This window comes from Poecilia reticulata, linkage group LG7 (assembly GCF_000633615.1).
Source record: "Poecilia reticulata strain Guanapo linkage group LG7, Guppy_female_1.0+MT, whole genome shotgun sequence".
Taxonomy (NCBI): Eukaryota; Metazoa; Chordata; class Actinopteri; order Cyprinodontiformes; family Poeciliidae; genus Poecilia; species Poecilia reticulata.
In genome coordinates this window covers 25,037,720-25,063,873 of record NC_024337.1, presented here as the reverse complement: position 1 = coordinate 25,063,873, position 26,154 = coordinate 25,037,720, and the positions used below count along the sequence as shown (strand labels likewise).

General features: G+C 37.3%; 1 protein-coding gene across 17 annotated transcripts in view; it reads right to left on the bottom strand.

Annotated features, from left to right (window-relative positions):
• Window positions 1-26,154, bottom strand: part of LOC103467448 (ERC protein 2) — a 154,557-nt gene that overhangs the window by 82,548 nt on the left and 45,855 nt on the right. For 15 of the 17 annotated variants that reach the window (XR_001776808.1, XR_001776809.1, XR_001776806.1 and 12 more), the window contains 6 exons: window positions 23,671-23,808; window positions 20,254-20,442; window positions 15,066-15,107; window positions 13,907-14,100; window positions 13,583-13,588; window positions 4,636-4,729 (listed from right to left, as the gene is read on the bottom strand). Coding sequence is in view for 9 of the 17 variants with exons in the window: in XM_017305966.1 (XP_017161455.1) it covers window positions 4,636-4,729; window positions 13,583-13,588; window positions 13,907-14,100; window positions 15,066-15,107; window positions 20,254-20,442; window positions 23,671-23,808 (663 nt within the window). In the remaining 8 variants the exon portion in view is untranslated. The remainder of the gene's footprint in view (window positions 1-4,635; window positions 4,730-13,582; window positions 13,589-13,906; window positions 14,101-15,065; window positions 15,108-20,253; window positions 20,443-23,670; window positions 23,809-26,154) is intronic. The other 2 variants (XM_017305967.1, XM_017305969.1) reach the window with 2 other exon arrangements.

Below are 26,154 nucleotides of genomic sequence, written 5' to 3'. Positions count from 1 at the left end.
GACACGTGTTGTGTGTGTCAGCAGCTCAAAACCGTAATTGGTTGTGACGGACGGGCAGTAATCCGATGCACCAAAATCAACAAGGGCCAGTCTGACCCCACACAACACACCGAAGCCTGCACACACTCACGCATACACACCCCACTGAGAGCGGGCTGCCACCACTGGATCTCTCAAGTGCAACCTGACCAGAAAGCTGTGTCTGTGTGTATGCATGTGTGTGTGTGTGGGGTTGTTGCGTGTGTGTGTGTGTGTATGTGCTGGCACATGTACAGTGCGTGCGTGTTTTATATGCATGTGTCAAAGTGTACAGACATGTTTAATGAGAGTTTTGTTAGTAACAAGAGAATGCTGCTTTGAAGAATACATAACAGAATTTAGAAAGTTGTAAGAATTTTTAAAATCAGTTTGCGCAGAACCGGTCATCGCCTGAAGCCCTTGGGAAGGATTATTATGATTCTGGCTCTTTCTGGTTTGATGGAAAGATTGCAATCACTTTTATAAACTAGTGAAGAGTGAGAAAATGCATATTTCCAGCAGCTGTGAAATTAGGATTCCTCGCTTCATGTTCATTAGCACGGAGCGTGTGGAAAAATCAATCTCCATATGTGCAAGAGCAGATGAATTTAAAAGGAAGAGAAAATCTAAGTAAAACGAAACCTTAAAATTCATGGAATAACAGTTTTTTGATTGTTATTATTATTATTTACTCCAGCAATCTACAGATCTTTAAACAGATTACTGACAGGTGCTGTTGTCTCATCACTGCAGATGAAAGGGAAAGAAAAAAAAAAAAAAAAAAAACGCTGTGCAAATGATTGAAATTAATACTTCCGATGTGTGCTTTCTCTGTGTTTGCAAAGTGCAGCATGGTGCACTGGAGACAATGGAGCGGAGAGATGTTATCGGTTTGTCCCACATAAACTGTCCTGGAATGACAGGGCAACTTTATTTGTGTGTGTTTACCCTTGGAGCGTGCTATGTTCCTGATGGAACCAGAGATAAAGGCAAAGAAGAAAGACTGCATGGGGAAACAGACAGAGGTAATGGCCATAACACAACTTTAGTGCTGGATCAAGCAAAAATACGTAGCGTACAGACTGCACTGAAAGGATCTTTACAGATAGTGGCCTGCAAGATGCTATGTTTAACATACAGTTTCCCCACATGAACTCCGTCTGCACTGTAGATACTGTTTCCCTTAGACTGCGAATATTATTCAATGTTAGCCAGACCCTTTTATCTTAGATAAATAATTCATGAGACTCTGGTTCTTTTCCTGGCAGTTTTAAACACACCATGATTAATCCATTGCACAAAAAAAACCCAACTAATTTGGGCCCCCTATCTTTCAGAACAAACACAGCTTCTCTTTGTCTAAAGTTCTAGTAAAACGAAAAAAAAATCATGAAACAGCTGATATAATTTATGATTGATATCAGGGTCTAACAGTGTTGAGCCTTGTTTTAAAGTATTTCGTTGTACAGAGACACCACCTTTTAAAGCCATAAACCACTTACAGCAGATTTGAACTTGGTTCTTCCAGGACGACCCTTAGTACTTTTAATATCAATCAGAGCATTGTTTCACCTTTACTAGTCTCACTATAACATTTCGATTTTCCGAGATTAAACACAAAAAAGCGGAATGAGCAACAGCTAGCACACAGGCTCAGCTTTTACGTTTAAAAACTAGTGATTAGTCCTGAAATCTGACTGTAGCGCAGGACTCAGACTTGCATCTTCAAAGATACATGAATATAATTACAAGGTCAGACTTTTACCACCTGAAGAACATTTCTAGAATAAAATAACGAATGGCTCAAGAAGCTCACGAGACACTCATCCATGCAGCTGATCCAGTACTCTGCTGCTCGCGTTCTCACTAAAACTTGAAAAGTAGAGAACATGATCCCCAGAAAGGGACTCTAAAGTCCGTAAACTGGCTCAGAGAATAGACTTTTAACATAATCCTGCTTATAAATCAGTTAACGGCTTAGCACAAAATGCATTAAAGACCTGTTATTGTTTATCAACCATCCAGACCAGATCTTCTGTTTCTGATCTACTCTGTAGTCCAAGAACCAGAACCAAACATAGCATTCAATTTTTATGCGTCACTAATCTGGAACAAACTTCCGGAAAACTGCAAAACAGCCAAAACACTGAGTCCCTAAACCCTCCATCTATTTAGAGTTGTCTTTGATGAATAATAACTGGAACATTGATCAACATATTTGGTGTATATCTGATGATACTTATTCTTTTGTTGGCATTTGACAAAATGCTTTGTTGCTCTTTTCATAATTGGTTACCATGTTATGTTTGAACAAACTTGTTGCTGAAATGTGCTGTTAAATAAACTTGACAGACTTAAATAATTCCCCCTTAATGATGGTCGGTCATAAATGCATTTCTATAGAGTAATTTACTCAAGCATCAGTCTGAGCCATCATTGTCACAAAGGGTTAATTCTTTGCTATGCTAATTTACAAAACTAAGAGTTATGAAAACATCACCACGCGTCTACGTGAACTGGTTTCCTGTAAAATTTTGCTCTAATTTGAAGTTCTTGCTTCCAACTGTCTAAAGCTTAAATCCCCTGAATCCAACACATATCGCAGGCCTTTTTACTGTGATTTGTGCTTTCCTGACCATTTAGATCAGAGCATGTCTAATAGTTCCCAGATCACAGTTTGTGGCAAATTAATGCCAGCTCTCCAATCATTAGGCCCTCCATTTGTAGAACAGGCACATTAAATATTCATCTACGTTCCACAAACCCCTCGTAACTTTCTTCTTTGCTAAATTCTTGTCAACAACTTAAGTTTTACAACTAACAATTATGTTTATGCAACAGAACAAATGTTCTCTTTGCTGCCATGTCCTCGACTTTAATGTATTTATATTCTGTCATCATCGATATTAGCATATAAAATTTGACAGAAGCCTTCAAGTTTATAGATATTACCTGGGTTAACTTGTGATGGCCCTGATGCAACTCCTTCTTCAAAGAGTGAATTTTGTTTCACCACCAATGGTAAAGATGATGCTGGTCTTAACTTTGTTTACATTTTACACAGTCGTTCTAAATTTAACTCATAGTTTTCTAAAATGAGCAAGATTTCCAACTTTTTACAAATGGATGAATCATCCAAATAATGTGTTATTGTTTGCTATTGTATAGTTCCTTGTACAGTGTTCTAATAGCCCTGCAGAAGACTGTGCTGTTGTCTAAAATATGAGGATACAAAATTGTGATTTACTTGTGAAAAGAGTCTGAGGAACATTAGTTATACCCCCAGGGGTGGACCTAGCCTGTTTGCCGTCCTAGACGAACAACATTTCAGAAACCGTGGCCATGTCGCCCATTTCAGAAATTGCCACCACAAACAAGAGATTAGAGGGAGAGTGGAGGGCTACAGATATATTCCTTGTGTGATTCTGTTATCTGGTGGAGTTTCTTGGAAAAAGAAAAAGAAAAAAAAAAGCAGTCCGTGAAGGATAAGCGGGAAATGATTAAATGGTGATTTCCTTCTGTAATGCGGATTAAAACAGATAAGAAAGCCTAATTGATCAAATAAACTGTTTCTGTGTATTTGGCGGTGTGTAATTAAACAACAAAAGGCACATTTTTGAGATCACTTAGATATGCTGTTTTAAACGTGATTTAAAAGCTGTCTTGTTGAAAAAGAAAATAGCTGTGTTTCATTAGCTGATTTTCAAATTCCTCAAAGCTTGTCATCAACAAACAAATGAAGCAGTGCATTCCTGAATGCCTCTTTCTGTGGTATAAATGAATTTATTACACTTAAAGTTTTGCTGACATTTTAGGCTAATTGTCGTCTTAGAAATTGGGAGAAAAAAACAAAAAAACAAAACTGTTGTGTCTTTGGATCCATTGTCAGAGAACGGTCATATAAAACAGCTGAAAAAGAGACAGTGGGACATAAGTGGTCAACGACTGGAATGTGAAACTGGATATGCTTTAAAATTTGTATTTTCTTCGGACAACAACACCATGAAAATCATCTACAGCTGGCTAGTTGTCAGTGCTTTGGTTGGGGTCTGCCAACAAAAACAGCGAAAAACAAAAAAGAAGAACAGAACTGTTCTGACAGGGTCCTGTTCTGTGCTTGCTTGAGGGAATATAGAGGTTTACTCCGTTGGCCCTCTGGGAGTGAATTGGCATGACTGCACTCTGTAGAGATCTCTCAGCAGATCTCCCCAGCGCAGAATAAAAGCATGCACCGCAGGGAGAGTAAAGCACCTGACACAGAATTAGACACCTAGTATTTACATCAAAAGTGAAAAGTGATGCATCAAACTCCTGACAAACTCTGTTCTTGGTTATTCCCAACATATAGTTTATTGTGTATTTGTTGTACTACTTTCTGATATGTCCTAAGGGTTAAGATAAAGCATGAAAAAGTCTAAAATACTTTAGACAAGCCACTGTCCAAAACAAATGACTTTCCAAGTGAATGGCGTGGAAAGAGATGAGACGTAGAAAAGCAAGAAACTTCTTTTGGTCCTGTTATGAATCATGTAACGTACTGGTGTGATGATGTGATGAGAATGTTGTCCCGACACCACAGATTAACTCATTTGCACACATACATGATGTCATTCCAACCTGTGATAAAGAGTGTGGATGTCCATCTACCAAGGCATCTTTCCTCATCTCGCCAGGCACAATCTGCTTCTGGATATTTGGAGACTTGATTTGCCTTCGAGCAGAGAAAATAAAAAAAAAACAACCAGTGATGAAAATCTGGATGAAGAAATCAAATTAGAACATTTGAATGTGGTAATCATTATGTGATAAAGTAAGACATGTTTGGTTTCTTTGAAACCTTTATTTTTCTGAGCAAGCATAAGGATTTCTTATAGTGTGCACTTAAAGTTTAAGCTTGTTAGTTTATTTATACTGTAGGTCTATATGTTAGCATATGCAGTAGCCTTTGGTTTGTCCACTTTGGTTTAACCTTAGCATCAGTTAGGTTAAGGTATAGATACAGTCACTGGATGGATTGAGTCCAAATTAGATTTCTTTTTAGGACATTGTGTGTTAGGTGTATTATTTTGAAAAGCTTTCAAAGAACAGCAATTAATAGGGCATTCTATTTATTTGATTATATGAAATAAATAATTGCCAGTGAAATGTCCACAGAAAATCCACAGAAAAGACCACTTATTTGTTCAGATTTGCTACTGTAGCCAACAGAACAATGTTTTTTGGGGTTTTTTTTCCTCGAAGGAAGTCTCCAAGCTTAGTCATTTAATTTACAGCCAAGCGGCTGTAACACACCAACTAAAATTACAAAAATTCAAAACTTATTAGAATATTAGAGAAAAAACTATGAATATTGGGACTTTTTTACATCACAAATGTTTCAGAGGCGTATGCAGGACTCACATTTATGAACTGCAGAATGCAAATCATAACACAGCAAACTAAAAGATGGCCAAGCTGTAAATTATAGCGGGAGAGGCTGATGTCAGGGAGACCATATGAGCAGGGTTGACAGAGTGTGGCTGACTATAACAGAAACACATCAAAATAAAGCATAGCCTACTCTAATAACAATATTAAAGAAAAACATCAAACTGGTTAAAAATGCAAACTTGTTTTTGTTGTAGCGCTTTCATCTGTACATTTCTACATTTAAATTAGATCTGTGTGTCTTTTACTGTGTCTTGAAACATCAATTGCCATAATATAAATTAGTGGAATTGTATTGCATTTCTGTCAAGGTAAAACACAATCCACCTACTGTTTTGGAGAGTTCAGAGGAGAGACTTAGAGATTTGTTCGGTAAGCCCTACTGTTTTTGAAAGACTGCGTTACTGACTCACTCCTCCGTACAGAGCTGAGTCAGGTTCGTAGCCGGCCTTGTTTGAGCACCTTTGAGTTGGCCACTCTTTAATTTTGAATTTAAGAGTGGCCTTTTGTTTGGTGACAGGACATTCCCATGGTGTTAATTCCTTCCATTTATTTGTATTTCACCTTATCGTAAACAGGCTGGCCTTGTTAGAATAGACAACCTGACTTTTGTAAGAGACATTTTCATTTGCATATACAGTAATTGTTTTAACAGATGAGTGTGGCACCTTCAGTCATCTAAACATTAGAGACACAATAGAAAACAGTGTTTAACATGTAAAAAGCTTACAAATTTAAGACATGATCATTTAGGCATATTATGAAAAGGCATTATAATGCTAGGTATCCGTTTATTCTTGCAGAAAGAAAATATAAATAATTAGACTAATTATTACACAGTGATATAAAGGACCTAACCTTTTTGTTTAATACGTACCTAAATACCTTCAGATGTATATGAAAATACTTTTTTTTTTATAGTTACAAAAATTAAACATTATTGCTCTAAATCGTGACCAAATTTAAAAGCATGTTACTTGATGTGCGCAAAGGTAATTTTATTTTTTTATTGCAATGTTTGCACTGTTATTGCCATCCAACTAAACAGCTGAGCCGCAGTGTGGGCAATAAATCAGGCACAGACAAAGGTTCTGTGTGTGTTGACTCATTATGGCTTGGCAGACATGAACAAGACAAGACTCGACTCATAAAGGTATAATGCTTCGATGTAAATCTTTCAACAACAACAAAACAAAAAAATATAACCCAGTGTTGCAAGCATGTGCACAGACAAACACACATTCCTGAAAATCTAACAGTGACAGCAAACTTTGTTTCTAACATAAACTGATGCTAAAATGGGCTTGGATTTACATATTAAATAAAGGTGCACTTATTTGGTGCAGTGTGGTTTTTGTAAGTTTTTTCATCAAAATGAACTTTTATGCATCAGCTTTTAAATGCAAAAGCTTTTTTTTTTATTAAAGAAAGATCGTTTATCAACTGAAAATGCTGAAAAATGAAATCCCTAAAAAATTAAACAATCAATCGCATGTCATTGAGAGTATTTATCCTCCTTCCCCCGAAGAGTTTAGGGAGTTTCTGTACTGAGGAAAGAGCCAAAATCCCTCCAGAGATTTATAGGCCTCAGCTATAAGAAAATGTCTTATAGCTGGCTTGTCATCAAATGTTTTACCAGCCCACTGACTGGTGGAAATATGCACCATTCCACCTAAGGCCCTATAATTTACAATGTTGTTTATTAACCCCACATTTCTGTGTTAGATATTAGATATTTTTGATTATTTATACGGAAAAGGAAAAAAATAACAGAACAAAACGTATACACCCCGATACAAAAAAAACAAACAACAAAACCATAAATTACAGCAATTTATTGAAAAATATATTTTTTTATATTCTGATCTTAATCTATATAATAGGTTTTACTTATTGAAGCATGAACATTTAAAAAATGTCATTTAGATGCATGTATATGACCAATTAATTAATATATATAGTTGTTTTGGTTTTTTTCCTATAAAGCTGACAGTGACAAATTAGTGCTTAATAGAACCCTCAAGCCATACAAACACGCTGTGACCAGGCAGCTGTTAAAATGCACCGCATTATTATTCTACATCCACACTGCTGTGTTTACTCTGGGCAAGAGCTACAAGAAGCTCCCACATGTGGGCAAATATTTGCTGTCACAGCTTCAGGAATGATGTGGGCATGTGCTGGTGTGTGTCAGTCTGCATGACTGATGTTGCTGTACAATTAGGGTGAAGTCTGGCAAACAAGATGCTGCGTTCGTTACCTCACTCAACCTTGCCACACACAACAGCATTTTATTGAAAAGATTGTTGTCAGAAATTACAACAGACAGCTCAGCATGTCTGATAATGTTTAAATCCCACATTAGAAAGCCACACACACTAGCTCACCTCTTTTCATGTTTGTGGTTAGTGTCTTTAGTGTAAGTAAGAGTTACTTTATTAACAGCCCTGATTTAAATTTGGTGAGCTTTTTATTCCTGTTCAAATTGATAACAAAAAAAACATTCTCAATTTCCCTGTGCACACATACACATCAAGAGAGAGCTGCTCAGATAGATTTAGATCTCTCTGTGTGTTTTTATAAGCTTAGAGGCATATCCATGAAGAGCAAAGTTGACACGAGGGCATATCAGCTATCACAAACATAACCTCTACTGGCACAGGTGTACAAACTAATGGCCAAGTTGGTCCCGTTTGATAGCCGATATGCCCCTATATTTCTGTACAACATGAATATAAGTGTTTTGACCCAGGTGAAGGCAAATGAGGGCACTTAGAGTCAAGTATAGAGCCTGGGAAGGGTGCAAGAGGATGAGGGAGGATTCAGACTAGTTTATTACTGAAATAAAGCACATTTTTCATGTGTCATTGCAGAGAAAAATGAAGAAAGAGCAAGAGAGCAGCAAGCACCTACGTCCCCGACCCAGCGTAATAAATAATTTCTTACACTGCCCTTTTCTTCATTCAACTGGAGAGCTGCACATATGCACTTTCCAACACAAGCAGTTTCATTTTCGGGCTGCCAAAGTAAATCATTTAGTTCGACACCTCAAACATACTGCTTCCATTTGTGAAATCAAAGAAAATTTTGGGGAAATCAGGTAAGATATTCTGAAGATAGTTGTCAACCTACAGGATTGTGGCTCATCCTTGGATACGATTTCTAGATGCTTCCAGGTACCTCATTTATCTGTTCAAATAATTTTGTGCAAGTAGAAACATCAAGGAGATGTTAAGCCATCAGGAACTCTTAGGGAAGAAGACAAAATGCTTTTTTAAGAGAAAGATGTACAAATCAGCTATGCCATATGTGAAAATACAATTGTTCCTATGTTCAATTCTGCCGAGCTTATCAAATGACCTACTTCTCAGTCCAACGCCCCTAAGAATGGTTGTAAGTGACAGATGCAAAGGCATTGTGATAACACGCTAAAGGTGGCATGGCGGAGAGAACAGGAGCTTCTTAAAGAGACACAGACCAATTTCAACGTGTCACATTGTAAAGTCAAATGTATTTCATGTTTAATATATTATTTGTGCTGCATTTTTATAACATCTCAAGGTAGCATAGTTACTTGTGCTTTAAACTAGCACTATGTGCCTGGAAAATGCATAATTTAAATCATTGAAGCTTGATGTTTTAAAGTCACTTTACAAGTGAAACTGCCTTTTTGTGCAATCTTGTCTACCCAGAGGACAAGAGTTAATGTACTCTTGAACAGGAAACAGTGGCATCACTGGGGCTGAGGAGTTGCCAGCAGCAGGAAATTGTGCTCGTAATTCAGGCCCGCATTATTAAGCAAGATTTTGCTCAAAGGAGAAAAAACTTTTACATAACTTTTCCATTTTAAATGAAAGTTTAAAGGGAACATTTTATTAGAAAATATTCCAATTTGCATTTTCCACCAAATGAAATTTTGTCTCTTCTACATCGCCTTAATGAAGAGTACCATGAAAGTTTATTACGGTGCTGGCAGTTATCTAAAGTATAAAAATATTAATGGGAAAAGAGTGAAAATCTGATAATTAAAGTTCTTAGGACAAGTTAACTGTGGGAATGTGTAGTTTGATCTAGGCTTTTATGCTGTTCTGAAAGGTTGAGAGTGTCTATTTGTGCATGAATAAGTGAAGAAGAAAAAGCTTAAGCTTAAGTCTCTGTACGTTTAAATACAATAAAGTGCAATGTGATGATATAGATTGAGCACCATTTTGTTAAAACACACCTCTTCTGTTGCAGGTGCGACATGTTTATAGTTCTGAAGCAAAGCAGGAAACCTGCAAGTCAGTGCTAATCCTAAAATGGATTCTTAATCTGCACCAACACCTGTAGCAGAAACACTGTTTACAAATATTTTCAAGAGCAAATATTACAAAAAGAAACTTTGGAGATTGTGTGTGTTTTGGCATTCAGTCAGGCATTACTGCATCTGGTGTTTGATTATAATCACAGGAAAGAGGCCAAAAGTTGTATTTGTCTGTTTGTGTGAATGAAAATTGTTTGTCAGAATTTGTAAGCCACCAACTACTAATTTCTTCCTCATGTGGGACCCTTTGCAAGTTCTCTTACAATGCATACAACTCACAAGTCGACCACTGGCACAGCTATACACACATTTCCACTAATATTCCCACAAGTGCACCTACACACACACCTCCCTTTTTCCTGAGCCCTCCCTCACATACCAGAGTGCTTAGCCTATATGTTTCTGTGGCAGGGTGAGACTGAAAAGTTGATTTATTTGAAAAGTTGATTCCCATCACCACACAGAGGGGGTTTATTTTAATTAATTGTGTAGAACTGTAAAAGGTTTATGTAAAAAACGATATATATATACCAGCAACCAAAGAAAAAGGCACTTTATTCACATTTTAACTTATCCTTTGCCACCATGTGCAGTGCCATGTAAAATTATTTACATCCCTTGAACTATTTCATATGTTTTTATTTCATAGCCACAAACTTTAGACTATTTATTGGGATTTATGTGACAGATCAACAGATAGTAATGAACAATTATGAAGTAGAACATAAAGTATACATTGTTTTTTTAACTTCTCTTTTTCACAAACAACAAAACCCTAAATAGCAAGCTTGTGTTGTTACAACTGGAAGTCTTTTGGAGAATGTCTCCGCACAGTGCATAAAGAGAAACTGTTCTCCATTCTTTGATCAAATAGCTCAAACTCAAACTTGAATAGGGAACATATGTGAACAGCCACTTTTACATCTAGCCACATATTTCCAATTCGTTTTAGGAATGGAGTTTCTAACACATGAATATGCCTTGATCTAATCCAAACTACTTTAGCAGGGCCTCGATGTTTATGGTTGTGACCCAAATGAAAGGTGAACCTTTGATCCAGGCTAACAGTCTCTAACAGGTTTCCTTCCAGGATTGACTTGTATTTTCTAACATTCAGATGGAGCTTCATGATGCTGCCACCAAAATGCTACATGGTGTGTTTAGAGCGGTCTGCAGTGTTGGTTTTTAACTAAACACTTTTATATCTATAAACTAATTTGAGTCATCTATCCAAGCAGCCCTGTGTTTCATGTTTCCCATGACCGCTTGTGGCTTGTGGCATGCAAACACAACTTCCTTTGGTTTCCTTCAACAGCAGCTATCTTCTTTTACAAGTATGCACTATTTTGTGTTGGTCTATCATTTACGTTCATTGAAGTTTGCTGTTGTAATTTGACTTCTTTTGCAAGGCATTCATCTGAAATCACTAAAAACTGCTGATGGTTTGATGCATTTGTGCCTTTAGAAATCACCATTGTTTGAGAATAATTAAAACCTGATATGCTTCAGTTTACTGGAGCTGTGATTAAGGGACCTTCTAATACGCCACCCTGTTAAATAGGCTAATTCTTTTCTAATAAATTAGATTACACATAAATAAAATGACTTCCATTAAATCACCGATATGTGTAAGCTTTGAGACAGCTGTGGAATAGTCTTGCCTTTGTTAAAGTTTATTTATTACAATGACCTGCCCTTCTCCGCTTTGTTTTCAAATGGATGAGAAAGTGTCTTTATGCTCATCTGTTATCCTCTCCTTCTGCTCAGATGGTGGTTAATAAGTCAGCTAACGTAGATCCAACAGAAACAAAGCGATTAAAAAGACATCCATCCTTTGCTCAGACACGCTACGTATCGTACGCTCTGACACAGATGGCCATTCAGCACACACACACACACTCCATCCATGCTGTCACATAACACATGTGCAAGGCTACTCGTGTGCAAATATTTAATATTTTTATCTAAACCGAAAAGGAAAAAGGTGTGCTGTAGCCAAGAGAACTGATGCCTGTTATTGCGACGTTGGAAGTCAATTTTTATTAATATGTGCAGCTGTGTTGCATGATTATACTGGATCATCCATAGATAACCTGTGGTAGGTTTGCCTTTGACCTTTGGCCAGTGTGTGCTGAACAGAGGGGAAGGGTTGAGCTGATAGGAGAGCCTAGTTGACACTAATGAGACAACAGCCCTGGAAAGACAGATGAGCTGAGGGGAAAAGAAACTCTTCCAACTATTCCTATGACTCCTGGCTGGCTTCAGATACAGAGAGAGAATCAACACGTGTGGCTTGCAGCAATTGCATGCAAACAACACACACGTCTGTGGGCAAGGCATAATGAATGCACACACACAAAAACATAATAAAGGCTTGATGCAGAAGATGTGCAGGAGCTACTGTATTCTTATGTTGTTTTATGCCAATCCATTCGGATGCTGTTCCAAAACAGGGAATGTGAATAATGGCCGATGAATGAGGCAGAAGACCAGAATGGATCAAGCATGTGACGCCCATCCAGGCCGACTTCTCACCTCTCTCAAATGTAGTCAGTGAGAACTCACCTGTGGGGCCAGTAAGCGCCACAGGTGAGAAGTAACCAGCCACAGATGTTGAAATGTTTCTGTAATTTCCAGTCAACTAACTCTAAATGATGCATGATATTTTTTAAGCTTATTTTCACACATGATGTGTCTGGTTAATATTAAAATAGCATTAGTTTGCATGTTTTAATTGTTTTCACATTGATGTTACAGAGTTTAATAAGTAGTGAATAATTTTGATTGTTACAATGAACCTGTACAAACTTAGTATCAACTGAAAATGTTTGTCAAGATTCAAAAAACAAATGGTCATGGATGATCCAAATGGACTGTTTTGTGAATAAGACAGAGTAAAAATGTCCATCTCTTTATCTGACAAATGTGGTAGAGACCTGCTCTAAATCTCAGGTGGTTCAACAAAATAGTTAATTGGGGGTCTTGAATTCAAATTCTTGCCGCAATTTTCAGAGTTGTGTTTGAAACCATGCTCAATTTTTAATCTATTTTACAGTTTTGCATTTCCTCGTGTTTCCGTAATGTGAGTGAAAGTGCAAGAAAGTTGAAGGGGTATAAAAACTTTTGCATTCAACCTGCTTGTGTGTAGATGCACATGAATTGAATGTGCACACAAAGCACACACACCGCACACACACACACAGTGGTTTTGCACAGGCACTAAACAGCTACTCACTCAGGTACATATACACACCATGCCAATCCATAAATCAAATGATAATTGAGTAGCACTCTGCCAGTAATAAACAGAGCAGTATAAACAGCCAGTGTCTGGGTTGGATACACCACCTCCCACTGGCATGCCGCTGGCGGTGTGCTGCTTGGTAAACTCACAAAACGCATACCTCAAGAAACAAACACACACACCCTAAATATGTTTACAAGAACACAAAGATGGGAACAGAACATTTTATCTGTTGAATTCACAGAAACTGGGGTGAAAACACACAAATGCTATGTGTTAGTAGGAGAAAACACACATGAGCGAAGCCCTGATAACAATGAAATGTGAAGAATTTTTGCAAAAGTCAACAGAAAGTAAAACCATATCAGTGCTATAAATCAGAAAACATAAAGGTTCTGATGGTGTTGCTGGAATGAGGCCTGAGTCCGTTTCCCATGAATGGATTGTATGCCTACCATGAATAACAACATTTGCACTTCTTGAGAAACTTAATGAATAATATCAACACGCATGAGAGGATTCCAAGAGCACACATGAACATGCAGGCTGTATGAAAGTGTGATAGCCAGGCAACCTATGGATCTACTTACCCAGGTCTTCAGATGTACACAGAAACAAAAAATAAGATATAAAATCAAATTATTAAACTGATAAACGTAAATAGGTCAAGCATGTATTTCCAAACAAGGGTTATGCAAGAGAAGTAGGAGTATTTGAAAGTGGTTTTAAGTGGAAGGAATATACAACCTGAATGGTTTATATCTGATGGATTAGTCCTTTATAAATAGAGCACTTTGTAATGACCTGGGATCTTATAAAGATCCGGTCAGTAAGAAGAGGGCTGCTCTTTGATGACACCCAGATGGTGCATGTACTGGGAGAGACGTGAATGCCAGTGACTTTTTGACCCTCACCTCTCAAGATCAGTAATTTTCTTCTCCTTGCACGATTTGTCCACTTCGGCATCCTTAAGCGCTCCCTTTAACCTCTCCACCTCAGCCTGGGACTTCCCAGACTCCTCTCTGTAGCGGGACACTTCCTGCTCGAGAAGCATCAGACGATCTGCGATGTCTGGACAGATTCTGACAGTTTCCTCTGGTTTTGGGGTCTTTAGGTTTGCACGTGTGCGAGTAAGTGTGGGGTGAGTGATGTAAACAGATAAAAAGACAGAGACATATTGTAAAAAATATTTGGCTAAACATTTTATGCTGAAAGTACAGCTCGAGTACACTTGATTGACAGAGGTTTTGATAATGTAATGTACAATGCAGGTAACTAAAATTCCCTATTTACATTGTCATTTACTTTGAAACAAATGGGACAATTAAAAGAAGACATGCCCATTAAATTGCCATTTTTAATTGGAAACTGGAACTGTGGTATACAGTACAAGTCTCTGAGGCCATGAACTTGCATATAAGTGGACTGTATTTACTAATAAAGGAACTTTGCATCATATAGGTTCCAATGGATTTCATTTTGGAGCATCAGATTAAAAGGGAATAAACACAGTTGTGTTGGTCTGTCACATAAACTCACAGCAACATACATTAAAGTCTGGCGTTATAATGCGATAGCATGCAAAATGCTTAAGGTGTTTAAATACTTTCTCCAGCTCCCATATTTTAAGCTCAGGCATACACTAATGAAAACACTGTTATTTTCAAGTTATGTGTTTAATTTCATAAACTTTTAGCTGGACAAGTAATTTCTCAAATTTGCATCCCGATGTAACACAAAAATAGGCTACACTTGCATATTAAGTTTATGATTCAGATAAATGCACAATAACCAGGATGGACACACGGATGGAGAAATGGATGCAAAAATGGATGCAAAAATGAAAATAAACTGAGAACACCAGAATTCTTCATTAGTCTACATTCCTTCTTTAATTATCAAAAAACGACTTTTTATCCTGGAAAAATACTTTAAATTACAGACATATCCAGGCTGTTTAGAAATCCTATAATGTTGCTGTTAGAAAAACGATAAGATCACATCGTGAAATATATGCGAGATGCTGACGAATACAGGTGACCAAACACAACAGTCACAAAATAAAGAACATACCATGGGGTTGACTGCTGGAAAACCATCTACTTTGGGTTCAACCTAAAGGTTAATGAACAAATACTGCATATTAAAAATAAGACTTTCTAAGGAACCAGCATGCATCAACTAAGCAGAATATTAAGTGTTGTCAGCTGTGGTATGAATACAGCAAAGACTGTGAGAATGTAAACTCATCTTTGTCAGAAGCCATCGGTACCCTCATGTTTGAGCACCCCCCACCCATCTAATGCCTTCTTTCCTGTGGTTTCCCTCAATCATTTGCCTCCTCGGGGCAATTTTTCATGCAGAGTTGTGAGTTCAGTCATTATCATTCCAAAATTACTGACTCCCCATGATGTTTTGACTGTGATTTTACAAGAACACCACACATCACAGCGTTATTGATTTTTTTTTTGGTTTGGATCCCTCTTATGCTTCAACCACACTAAATCGATTCTTCTCCGAGAAAAATATCCCAGAGGCACTTTCTAACCTAGAATTATCCTCCTCTCAACTTCTCCCTTTTCCTCTAAAACTCTACCTCTCTCTGTCAACTGTTTGTGAAAATTTTTAAACTTGTTGAGACAGCTGAGGCCACTAATTTAAACAAAATCAAGTTAATGTGCACAAACACTTCTACACTCAAAGTCACATTTCACTAACTTCAGAGGACATAATTAGGCTGATTTCAGGTCCAGCAGCCCTGAGAAACGTATTTAAAAAAATATTTTAAATAAATTGAATTAACTTTAACTTAAATTAAAATAACTTTAATTTGCTTAGCTACTTTTTAAAAGAAATCCTAATCTACTTCTTTTTGATGACACAAAATCAATGCTAGGTGTCAATAGTTGTGTCCTTGCCAAAGAAAAGTACATTTCTGTTTTGTTTTTGTTTATCATTAGTAAACTGGAGCATTCAATTACTAAAAACAAGACATTTAACTGGTAGCTTGGCAATTGTTAAATACGCGTTGCTCAAATTGGCACAAAATATTTATTATTGCTATAAATTCATCATTCTTATATTAATGCCACAGCTCCCTCTTCTCAAATGCAGACATTAGAAAAGAATAATTCAATGACAAAAGTACCTCAGCTGCAATATTGTTTGGGTAACAAAATGAATCTATATTGTTTAAGTGTCTTTATATAGCATGGATATAAAAACAGACTATATAAAGTATGTCTTTATATAGTATAAAGACAGTATAAAGACCAAAGTACAACACTTTGTACTTTGGTCTTGGTAACAATGGCTGCATTTCAGAAAATGAGCATCATACCAACAGTAAAGTATGGTGGAGGTAGTATAATTGTCTGCGTCTGTTTTGCTGCTTCAGTACCTAAAATACTTTATGTGAAAAATGGAACCTTGAATCCTGCTGTCTAAAAATATCCTGAAGATGTCCGGCCATCTGCTCATAACCTTAAGCTGAAGCCAACCTGGGTTCTGCAGTAAAAGGATGATCCAAAATACACCAGCAAGTCCATCTCTGAACAGCTGAAGAAAAAAAAAGACCTAGCCAAAATCTTGACCTGAATCCTATTGAGACACCTTGGCATGACCTTAAGAAGGTAATTTGTGCTCAAAAGTTTGCAAACTACAAAAAAAGTGTTCTTAAAAATATATATTTTTATTCTAAAAAACACATTGCCTATGTTTAATTGCCAAGCATGGCTCCAAAGCCTGGATATAAATGTCTTTCTTTAAAATATAAATAAAACATATCTGAAAAAGAAGAGAAAATTAACACAACCTCAATGTTGAGGAGAAATAAACTATTTAGGAGTTTGGGGGCAGTTTATGCTGACTGTCCCTAAAATGGTCAATTCCTTTTTAAAGTTTTTTTTTGTTTCGTTTTTTCAATTTAAAAGGCTCATGTTTAGTTCCAGACATCCTTTGGTAAACTCAACAAATACTGTTTTATGGAAAGTGGAAGAGGATGTAGCACAGTCAACAAAGCTCTGAGGTACAGATTAAAAGCACAGTAAACAACTCATCTGAGTGCATAGTAAAAACATCTGCAGGTACTGTGAGTGTGGAGTGTGAGCCATAAAGGGCGCTTCTCTGCTGGCAAGTCTCACGCTGACTAGTTAATCTGTTAATCTGGTTTGGTTAATTTTTTTTTGTAGCCCACTTTGTTCAAACATATTTCAAGCTCTGCCCCCAATTTAAGATCAGAGCTTTGTGGTGTCCACAACAAAATCCTGACTGTGTTGTTACTCGAGCAGCTTTGCAGCCAGTTTGGCATGTTTTGTGCCATTGTCCATTTTGAAGACCAAAACTTCTACATCCTCTGATGGCCTATGTCTTCAGATTTTGCTTCAATGTCTCCTCATGATGTTTTTGTCTTATACGCCATCTGTTTTGTGAAGTGCACCAATGTCTCATGCTACAAAAATACCCGGAACTTAAGGCTGTCATCCATATATTTCAGTTTGGATGGTGTTTATAACACCATTAGATGTTCATTAGGTCATAATGATTGCCATTATGACCTAATGTCAATTCTAATTTCTGCAGAGCACATTGGCATGAAATCTCCATGCTACTTAGGCTTAAATAATTATTCAATATTTTGTATCCTAAAAAACAAGGTACCTTCAGCCATGCATTACTTCATTGTCTATACCCACAGCAGCCCTCTTATGTCAAATAAGGAAGCATTTGAGTATTTGAGGTGTCAGAAGCTTACAAAGCCAAGCCATTATTATCTGAGATTTCCCAAATTAATAAAATGTTCTCTGAAAAGGGTATTACTCATTGTTTTGTTATTAAGCAACTGTAAAACATTTTGGAAATCCTTACTGATCCAACACTGGATAGGTTTAATCTAATTAAAAGCAAGAGTGTGAGAAAAAAGGTTATGTCTTCTTTTTCTCACATTTATTCTAAGCATGAGTTTTTCTAACTAACAATAAGCATCTTATATCACAAAAAAACAACTCCCACACAGAGAAGTCACATTGAAGACAAAAACTGTGTGGTGTCTCATAAAGGTAAAAAGACAAAGAAAAATATCTACGAACTGCACACTCTTACTGATTTTAAACATGATTTGACAGTGTAATAATCATGGAATCTCCCAGCACACATAATCTGATCTTGGAGGAAAATATACACATTGCTTAACTTGAATTATAAACAAACATGCAGACTTTTCTTCTGTTTTCCACTTCTATCAAGAAGCAGCAAGACTGGCTGCAACAAATCAGAATGGTATTTTAGTAAGCACCAACCGGGAAAGTCCCAATTTATTCTTTATTCTATTCTATTCTATTCTATTCTATTCTATTCTATTCTATTCTATTCTAGCCAATGCACACTACGAACAGCACAGTTGGATGACATACCAATTGAAATGGTGCATGTGGAGAGGTCATATCAACACCAAATGAAAATCAAATTGTATCAGGAAGTGTTGCATTTTGTTTGATCTCTTGATTTATTCAATAAGTGTCACAACTGCATGTACCAGATGTTGGACAGGATGTTGAATTTTCTCCTCTGTATTTAATCCATTTCTAAACATCCTGTTTAAGCTGAATTAACTTTGTATGTTCACAACTGTACTGAAAGATTCCCACGGCTGTGTGCAACGTGTGGCATTTATTATGGCTTTAAATGAGTGATTTTGCAACATCTGACTCTATCTTGCCTGGCATTATGAATGGGAAGGAAAAAAATTGAACTGAAAGCCAGTTGTTTTGTGATCAATAGAGTAGCAGAGCTTCTCCCAGGTCACTGCACAGCAACAAGATCAAAGCACTTGAGAAGATAAACACAAATACCTGCATACACACACACAAACACACACACAGCTGTTTGTTGTGCCGACATGTATGCACAAGCAGAAAAAAAAAATCTTGCCACACAAACATAAAAAAATATGCAGACATCATTTGCTTTTTTGAAGCTCTGCGAGTTTACATAACAGGTCTGATTGCTGCAGAGCATACATAATAGTCAAATTATGGCAGAACTTCTGTCAGAATGTGTATCTGTTCGGTATAGAGTAGCTGAGCGGCTGCCACTTTCATGTGGTGCCTCATCAACATCCAGCAAGGTATCATTTCACAACAACGAGATGTGTGTACCACTTTTATGGGCATAAAAAAAGAGGATAAAAACATTCTCGTAAATTCTGCCAGGACCAGACTCTGTCTAGGCTTGTAAGCTTAGGAGGGGAAAAAAAAGAGAAAAAAAAACATGGCTTTAAAACAGGGAAACAGGGATTCTTTATGTCTATAAATCAGATGCTTTTAATTCATTCCTTCATTTGAGGAGACATAGCACTAGCGGGCTTTTCTTCTAGAGAACTACCAACAGCCTTGTGGATGCTCACAGGGAGGTAAGACGATGCAATTAGTAATACTGTGGATGTAAGCTGTGTAAATACTGAGCTGTGTGTCTGTAGACCACACAGAATAAGGGATAAAGCAAGTAACATTAACCAGCCATGGTTAACACACACATACAGGTCCATGACGTTAATATGGAGTAATTTCAAAAAGTTAATTTACTCCATTAATGCAACTAAAAAAGGGGAACACACATGGTAGAAATTTATCTCATACATTGGTACATCTAAAGAGTTTTTTTATTAATTTGATAATGCTTTGTAGTTAGTCAAAACTCAATATCTGTTTTTTCCTACTAATAGAATATTAACCCTCCCACAGTCTTAATGCGACACTCAGGAGGAGCGCAGAAAAATTCATGATCGCACTGTGGGGAAGCAAGTGGGTTGTCGCATCAGACCATCAATTTCCTGAACCACAAAAAGAAAAACTTATAAAAGCTGACATGGGGTAGGTGCGACCCCGCCAGACCACATACAGAGTAAAGAAATTGTGGGGTCTGAATGAGGGTTAACTAAGATCATCTAAAATTTTCATGACAAAAATTCCGGCCTACTGAAAAGAATGCTCATGTACTGTGAAATGTATGAACTCAACAGATAGGCCCCACATGATGTCACACTTACTACATCTGGGCGCTCTACTACCATCTTGGTAGTATGACACTTTCTAACTCGCACGTAAAAAGAACCGGCTTGTTTATGTTGAAATTATAGACCAGTTTTCTCTTTAGTTTGAATCAGAAATAAATGAGTTTTTTTTATTTTTTATTATTACAATCAGATTTTATCTACGACAACATAGTTTCAGAAGACAGCGCATTAGAGTCGCTGTGCACTGACCTCCCCATGAGGCCTCTGGTTCTGGATTAAGATGGAGTTAGTGGCCTGGCTCTGAGGCAGCTTTGAGGGTTGCAGAGCAGCCATTTTTTCCTTCAGCTCCTGGTTCTCTCTCCTCATCTGGTCCATCTCTTCAAGCCTCACCCTGTCTTCTCGTTCCTTCTGGTCTCGGAGGTTCTCAATCACTCGCTCCTACAGTGGTAAGAAGTTAAAGTTAATATTGTCAGAATATTTCTTCAAGTGACTAGCTGCATCAAAGCATCAATCTAAGGAGAGAACATAGATGCTATTTTTTGCATCGTCCATCTAGTGTTCTAGATGATTGTTCTAGTGAGAACAATCATCTCACTAGAGGAACAGCAGTAAACTCTTCATATCAAGGCCAATGAGAATCTAACAAGTGCCAATCATAAATAATACAACCATAAATAGCAGCAGCCATATGAGGTGATCAGAGCCAAGTAGAACAGCAGGACAAGACAGTGTTTTATTGTAAAAGACCTGAACAGTGCTGCAGATAACACCAAACAACTTCACACTGTCTACTGATGAAAAGCAACGTCTGTTCTGTAATCATAATCAGCTGCAGGACTGTAAGCAGGTGCCTAAGTATGTTAAGTGTGAATCAAGAGCCAAGTTGTTAAGGTGTGTGTTTATTTGTTTACCTTAGGGAAATTACTAAGGTGTTTTTTTAGGTCTAAATCTTGGCAATGAAGCTAACCATGAGGCACCATTGCATAATTGGCAGCTTTGAATCTTGGTAATTGGACAGATATATCCTAACTAGACCTGGCATGTTGCAGCAATGGAGTCTGGGTAGTAATGGATACCACTTGACTTAGAAGTCCTGGGTGTTTTACCCACTGTATTATATATGTCTGGATAATTGAGGGGTTAGTAAAAGAGGGCAGTGTGTGTTAATATAACATGCCTCAGCGAGGTGCCTTACTTTGGACCCTATATAAGAACAAGAGAAATCACAAACATAGCATCACAGACAGACGCGAACAAAACACACACGAACTAACGAGTAAGGCTAGCTATAAACACAATGCCCCAGCCCATTAATTAGAACCACAGAGCTGTGGCCGGCGACTGGCTCCAAGACCAGGTTTGTGACAGAGTTTGTGATTAGCAACACACACACTCGCCCTTGTAAACACATTACACACACCCTGCGCTGACCACAAACTCTGAAAAGCTCGCCAAAGTTCTCGTCGTCACAGCTGAATTGTACGTAGGACGCATGTGAAGTGGTTTCTGGGTAAGCAGATGGGCCGATGCAGAGCAGGGATTTACTGTTTATTGCACCATTATGCTATTCATTTCAAAGTCCATCTGCAACACAAACAAATTTTAGGTGATAAAAAAATCACTTTAAGTGGAAACACATTTGTCATTGGTCTTTGTATCCTTTCTGTACATAAACAAACACATGCTGGGTAACTGTATTTTAATAGCTTATTTCTGTTGGTAAAGCACAGACTCTTGATTTATTTGATCCAAATGTAAAATACCATGATTTAATAAAACTCCACATACAAATGCAATCAACCACAATTATTTTTATTACAAATTTATAATTTGAGGGAGAGCTTTTGTTGTTGTTGTTTGTTTCCCACCGCAGCTAGGTTACGTTACATAGGCATACTATAAAGTACAGTGCTTTGCAAAAAAGGGCTTGTTCATATTTAGCCACAACGTTCACTGTATTTTATTGAATTTTTTATAAAACAAACCAACACAAAGCTTGTAACTTTGAGGTGGAAGGATAGAGATGCATAACTTTTAACATTAAAACGGGATGGATACACACTATATTTTTATAACCATGTTTCCTTTTTCTTTCACTTTACAATTAAGTGGCACTTTGTATTGGTCTACTACACAAGGATTTGTAGTAAAATGCAGGGAAGGTTGTTATAATGTGGCAGAATGGAAGGGTAATAAAATAAAATGCAATACACTGTAAATAACACTAAGACTTAGGCTTTATTTAAATATGAAAATCACATGTGTTATTTGTATCCAAATAAAAAAACAATACACTGTTAGAATAGCTTAAGATACTGTTGTGGGAAGTTCTTTTGGAATATCTCTATTCATCAATGTACATATGAACAAAGTACATAAGAGAATAAATTGCTGACACAACTACCAAAAAAGGTATCAATTAGTAAGCAAGCTTATTGGTTGGGTTTTCACATGTGTCTCTTTGCAGGTCTTCCTGGGGGAAACAAAAATGACACCAGGAACCATCTTTTAGATTGGAGACCAAATGTGGAAATGGAAACCAGTTATAGCTTGAAGTACAAAACCAATCCTTTGTAGATGCTAGTATGAAAAATGTGCAACACAGCTAAGAAGAATGGAGTCATTCTGACATCAAGCCAGTCAGTTCAAGGCAAAGTTTAATTATTTCAAGACTGGGATGTGACATCTGCTAGATCATAGTCAGAACAGAGTAACATCAAATCCATCCCATGTTCAGCTGCAACTCGAATAGTAATAGGAGGCACTCTGTAATCATTATTACAAATCTAAAAATGAATTCATCAAGTTGTGATGACAAGAAAGAAAATATTAATAAGGACAATTATTTGCTCAAGTTGCTTTACAGTGTGTCTGCTTTGGGATAGTGTAAAATCAAATGGGTTTCACTTGGTAAAAAGTGACTCCCTCCTGTTGAGGTAAGGCTTTATGAAGACCAGCTGCTCACCCAAATTGCCAGCAAACAAATACAGGAATGTTTACAAGAGACAGTCAGCTCCCCTATTCATTCTTTCGTCCATCATGTGGTGTAGATTGTTTGCTTCACCTTAAATCCTGTGGCATTTATTCTGCACAAAGAATTTTAATTCAATACAATTATTATGCAAACAGACACATGTAACTGTGTGCTTGTTATACTATTTTATGAGCATAACTGCAAGATTGGCTGACCAGAACAAAACATCTTGTTCGGGAAACCTTGCGTTAAACTGTATTGCCACAACTTTCTCATATTTGCACTGTAACGCCGGTACACAAGTCATAGAAATGGGCCTTGCAGCTTTCACGTAACAAACAGTATGTTACACATGTGCTGTGTGTGAAACAATCTTACTGCAATTTGAATATCGCACATTGACATAGTAATATCATTATGTCTTACAGTGAAAATCGAACAGCTTGACACACCTTCTGGTGGAATCTTGCACAAGGACACAACGACAGAGGCGGACTGAGCTGGAATCAAACCTGAGCTCCTCTCACCGTTGCCAACATCGTCCCAAAAGGAAATTATTCCACAAAACGTCACTTCAACAAACCCAAGCTATCCCAAACTTCCTAAAACCGAAGTGTGACTTTACAGTTATACAACAGGAGGAATACATTAATACAGTACTGCCCCAGCCATTCACCCCGTTTTCCTCGTACCTTTTCTGATAAAGCTTCTTCCAGAGTGGCCAGAGCTGTGTCTGTGTTACTGGAGTCAGTCTGAAGCCCCTGAACCTTTTCTCTCAATCCAACCAGCTGTTTGTCCTTATCTTTTAACTGCTCCAACAGGTTCTCAATCTGGAGAGAGAAGGACAATGATAGAGGAACAAAGGAAAAGATATGTTAATATAAAAAATAGCAACAGTCACTGAGATTAAATGAGTCATGAGAACGTACTTTTATAACAAACCAAGCAACAAAACACATGGTACCACAAGAATAATGACAACCATCCCAGTGAAAAGATAAATTCCCACTGTAATTTTCTTCATTATGGAATGACGCATTGAAGAAAAACTGAGTATGCTTATATTCTCACAATGTTTAACAAAAAAGTCCAAACTTCAGAAATCTACACACAACTTTAATACAAAAAATGCATAGAAACTTTTTTTTTTTTATTAGTTACACATCAATAGATATCTTAATATATGTGTTTTTTTTCATCTTTTTCAACTACATTGTCAAATTATTTAGATGGTAGCTGTATCATCATTTTCTCTTTTCAACATAATTTTGCTTGGAGTTTTGTTTCTTATGCCCGACTCACACTCACAATGTCATTTTAAGAACAAACTCTCCAGTATTAATTTCGGTCTCAGTTTTCTTGGGTTTTCTTGGGTTAAAAGTTAAATATGTCCTATTCACTCCCAGCGCTGTCTGTCTCTACATCTTCATTTCTGTGGCTAATCCCATGTTGCTAAAGCGGTGATGGTGTAATAGCCAGTTGTGCCATTCGACAGTCTTTATCTGATGCACATCTGGTAAACAGAATACAAACACACACACACACACCAACACACACACACAGGAGCACATGGAGAGCTCTAAGCTATATGAAACAAAATGCTAACAGATGCAAGTGGAGTAGGAGACAATGAGGCTGGCGAGGTCTACAAATTTATTTCAAAGGGACAAGACATCTGCTGATAGGTCATGGTGATAAGGGGACTTACTTGTTGCCAATCATTGTTTCAGTGAGGACACATTGATTTGAATTTTGAAATGTTCTATTTTCTAAATGAAAACAAACAAACAAAAAAAAAGAAAAACAGTTTTCGTGAGATTTGTACACCAGCACAAAGCTGTATCCAGTCAAGTTTCCTTCAGACAAAAAAGGACCATGAACTCACCACCAAAACTCTGAGATCAGGATCTAATTTTAAAAAATGCCATGTGAATGAAAATAATGTGATATTTAGGTATTTAATATTAAATAACTTTAATTCAACTCCATCAAGAGAAGTGAATTTTACTTTAACAGTGGAAAAAATGGCCTATCAGGAGGATGCATTCCAGTCATGGGTACATAGACAGATAATGTCCAAATTTTCACAGCGATTTTGCAAATAAATCCAATTACACCAGAGACCTTCATGTTCTCTACTCCCTGAAGGGCCACATGAAAATTTAGAGGAGCCATCTTGATTTTGGCAATGCAGAGAAAGCAGTAGGAGGGGTGGGAAAAGCTGCCAGCACCCCTTGGCAGATCTTGATATGTTAATGGCAATCATTAAACAACCAAGTTAAAGGCTCTGTTAGGCTGGTGCACAACTGATAGCTACATAAAAGCCTGTAGGGAATGATGGGAAAGCTTCACACTACCACAATCCGATAAAATTCCCAGTAATTTGCAATTACCGGGGGCATTTCAGATGGTGGACATTGTGAGAAAAAGGATTTCCTTTGAGATTCTTTCATGTTTTCCTTCTTTTGAAGTAAAGTGGTAGCTCTTCTGACTTTACTGGATTAACTGTGCATCAAAGTTAAGCAACCTTACACTGAACTTCAATGTCAGAAGCATTGGTCAAGAATGAAAAAAAAAGAAGAAAAAGACTTGCTCTGTCACATGCTCCATGAGCATTAAAACAAACAAAATGTTTTCCTCTGGCCTCTGGTTGTGATACTCCAGAAGTTGACAGAGCTTGTTTTGACACATGCACTCATGCACACCATTTCTCTATCTTCTTGTGGGCAGCAGAGGCCAATTTTAGATCAAATTGAGCATGTTGCCCTTGGTCTTTAGATAAATGATTACATTCTTCACCAGCATTTAGTTTGCTTTGGCCTGGTGCACAAAATAATAACCCCTCAATAAAATATTTAGCTTCGTCACTTGGCGCTCAGTAAAATTGTGCAGAAAAGCATTAAATGTGGCTTAAAGTTCACACCTCTGCATGAAAAAGAGCCATGTGAATCAAAGGATGTGGGAAACAAGGAACGAAATTCTGTTGCAATTCAAAAAACCTAGCTGAGATTAAATTCATTTAGTTGGCAGGCAAGAAGCAGGGCAGCTTTGTGATTACTTTTTCTTACTTTTATCAAAACACCAGTCATTCATTTTATCTCTCAGTACACGAAGCTTCCTTGGACTGGATTTATGTTTTTTTTCCTCTCTTTTTTCTTCCTTGTGTGTGCATTTAA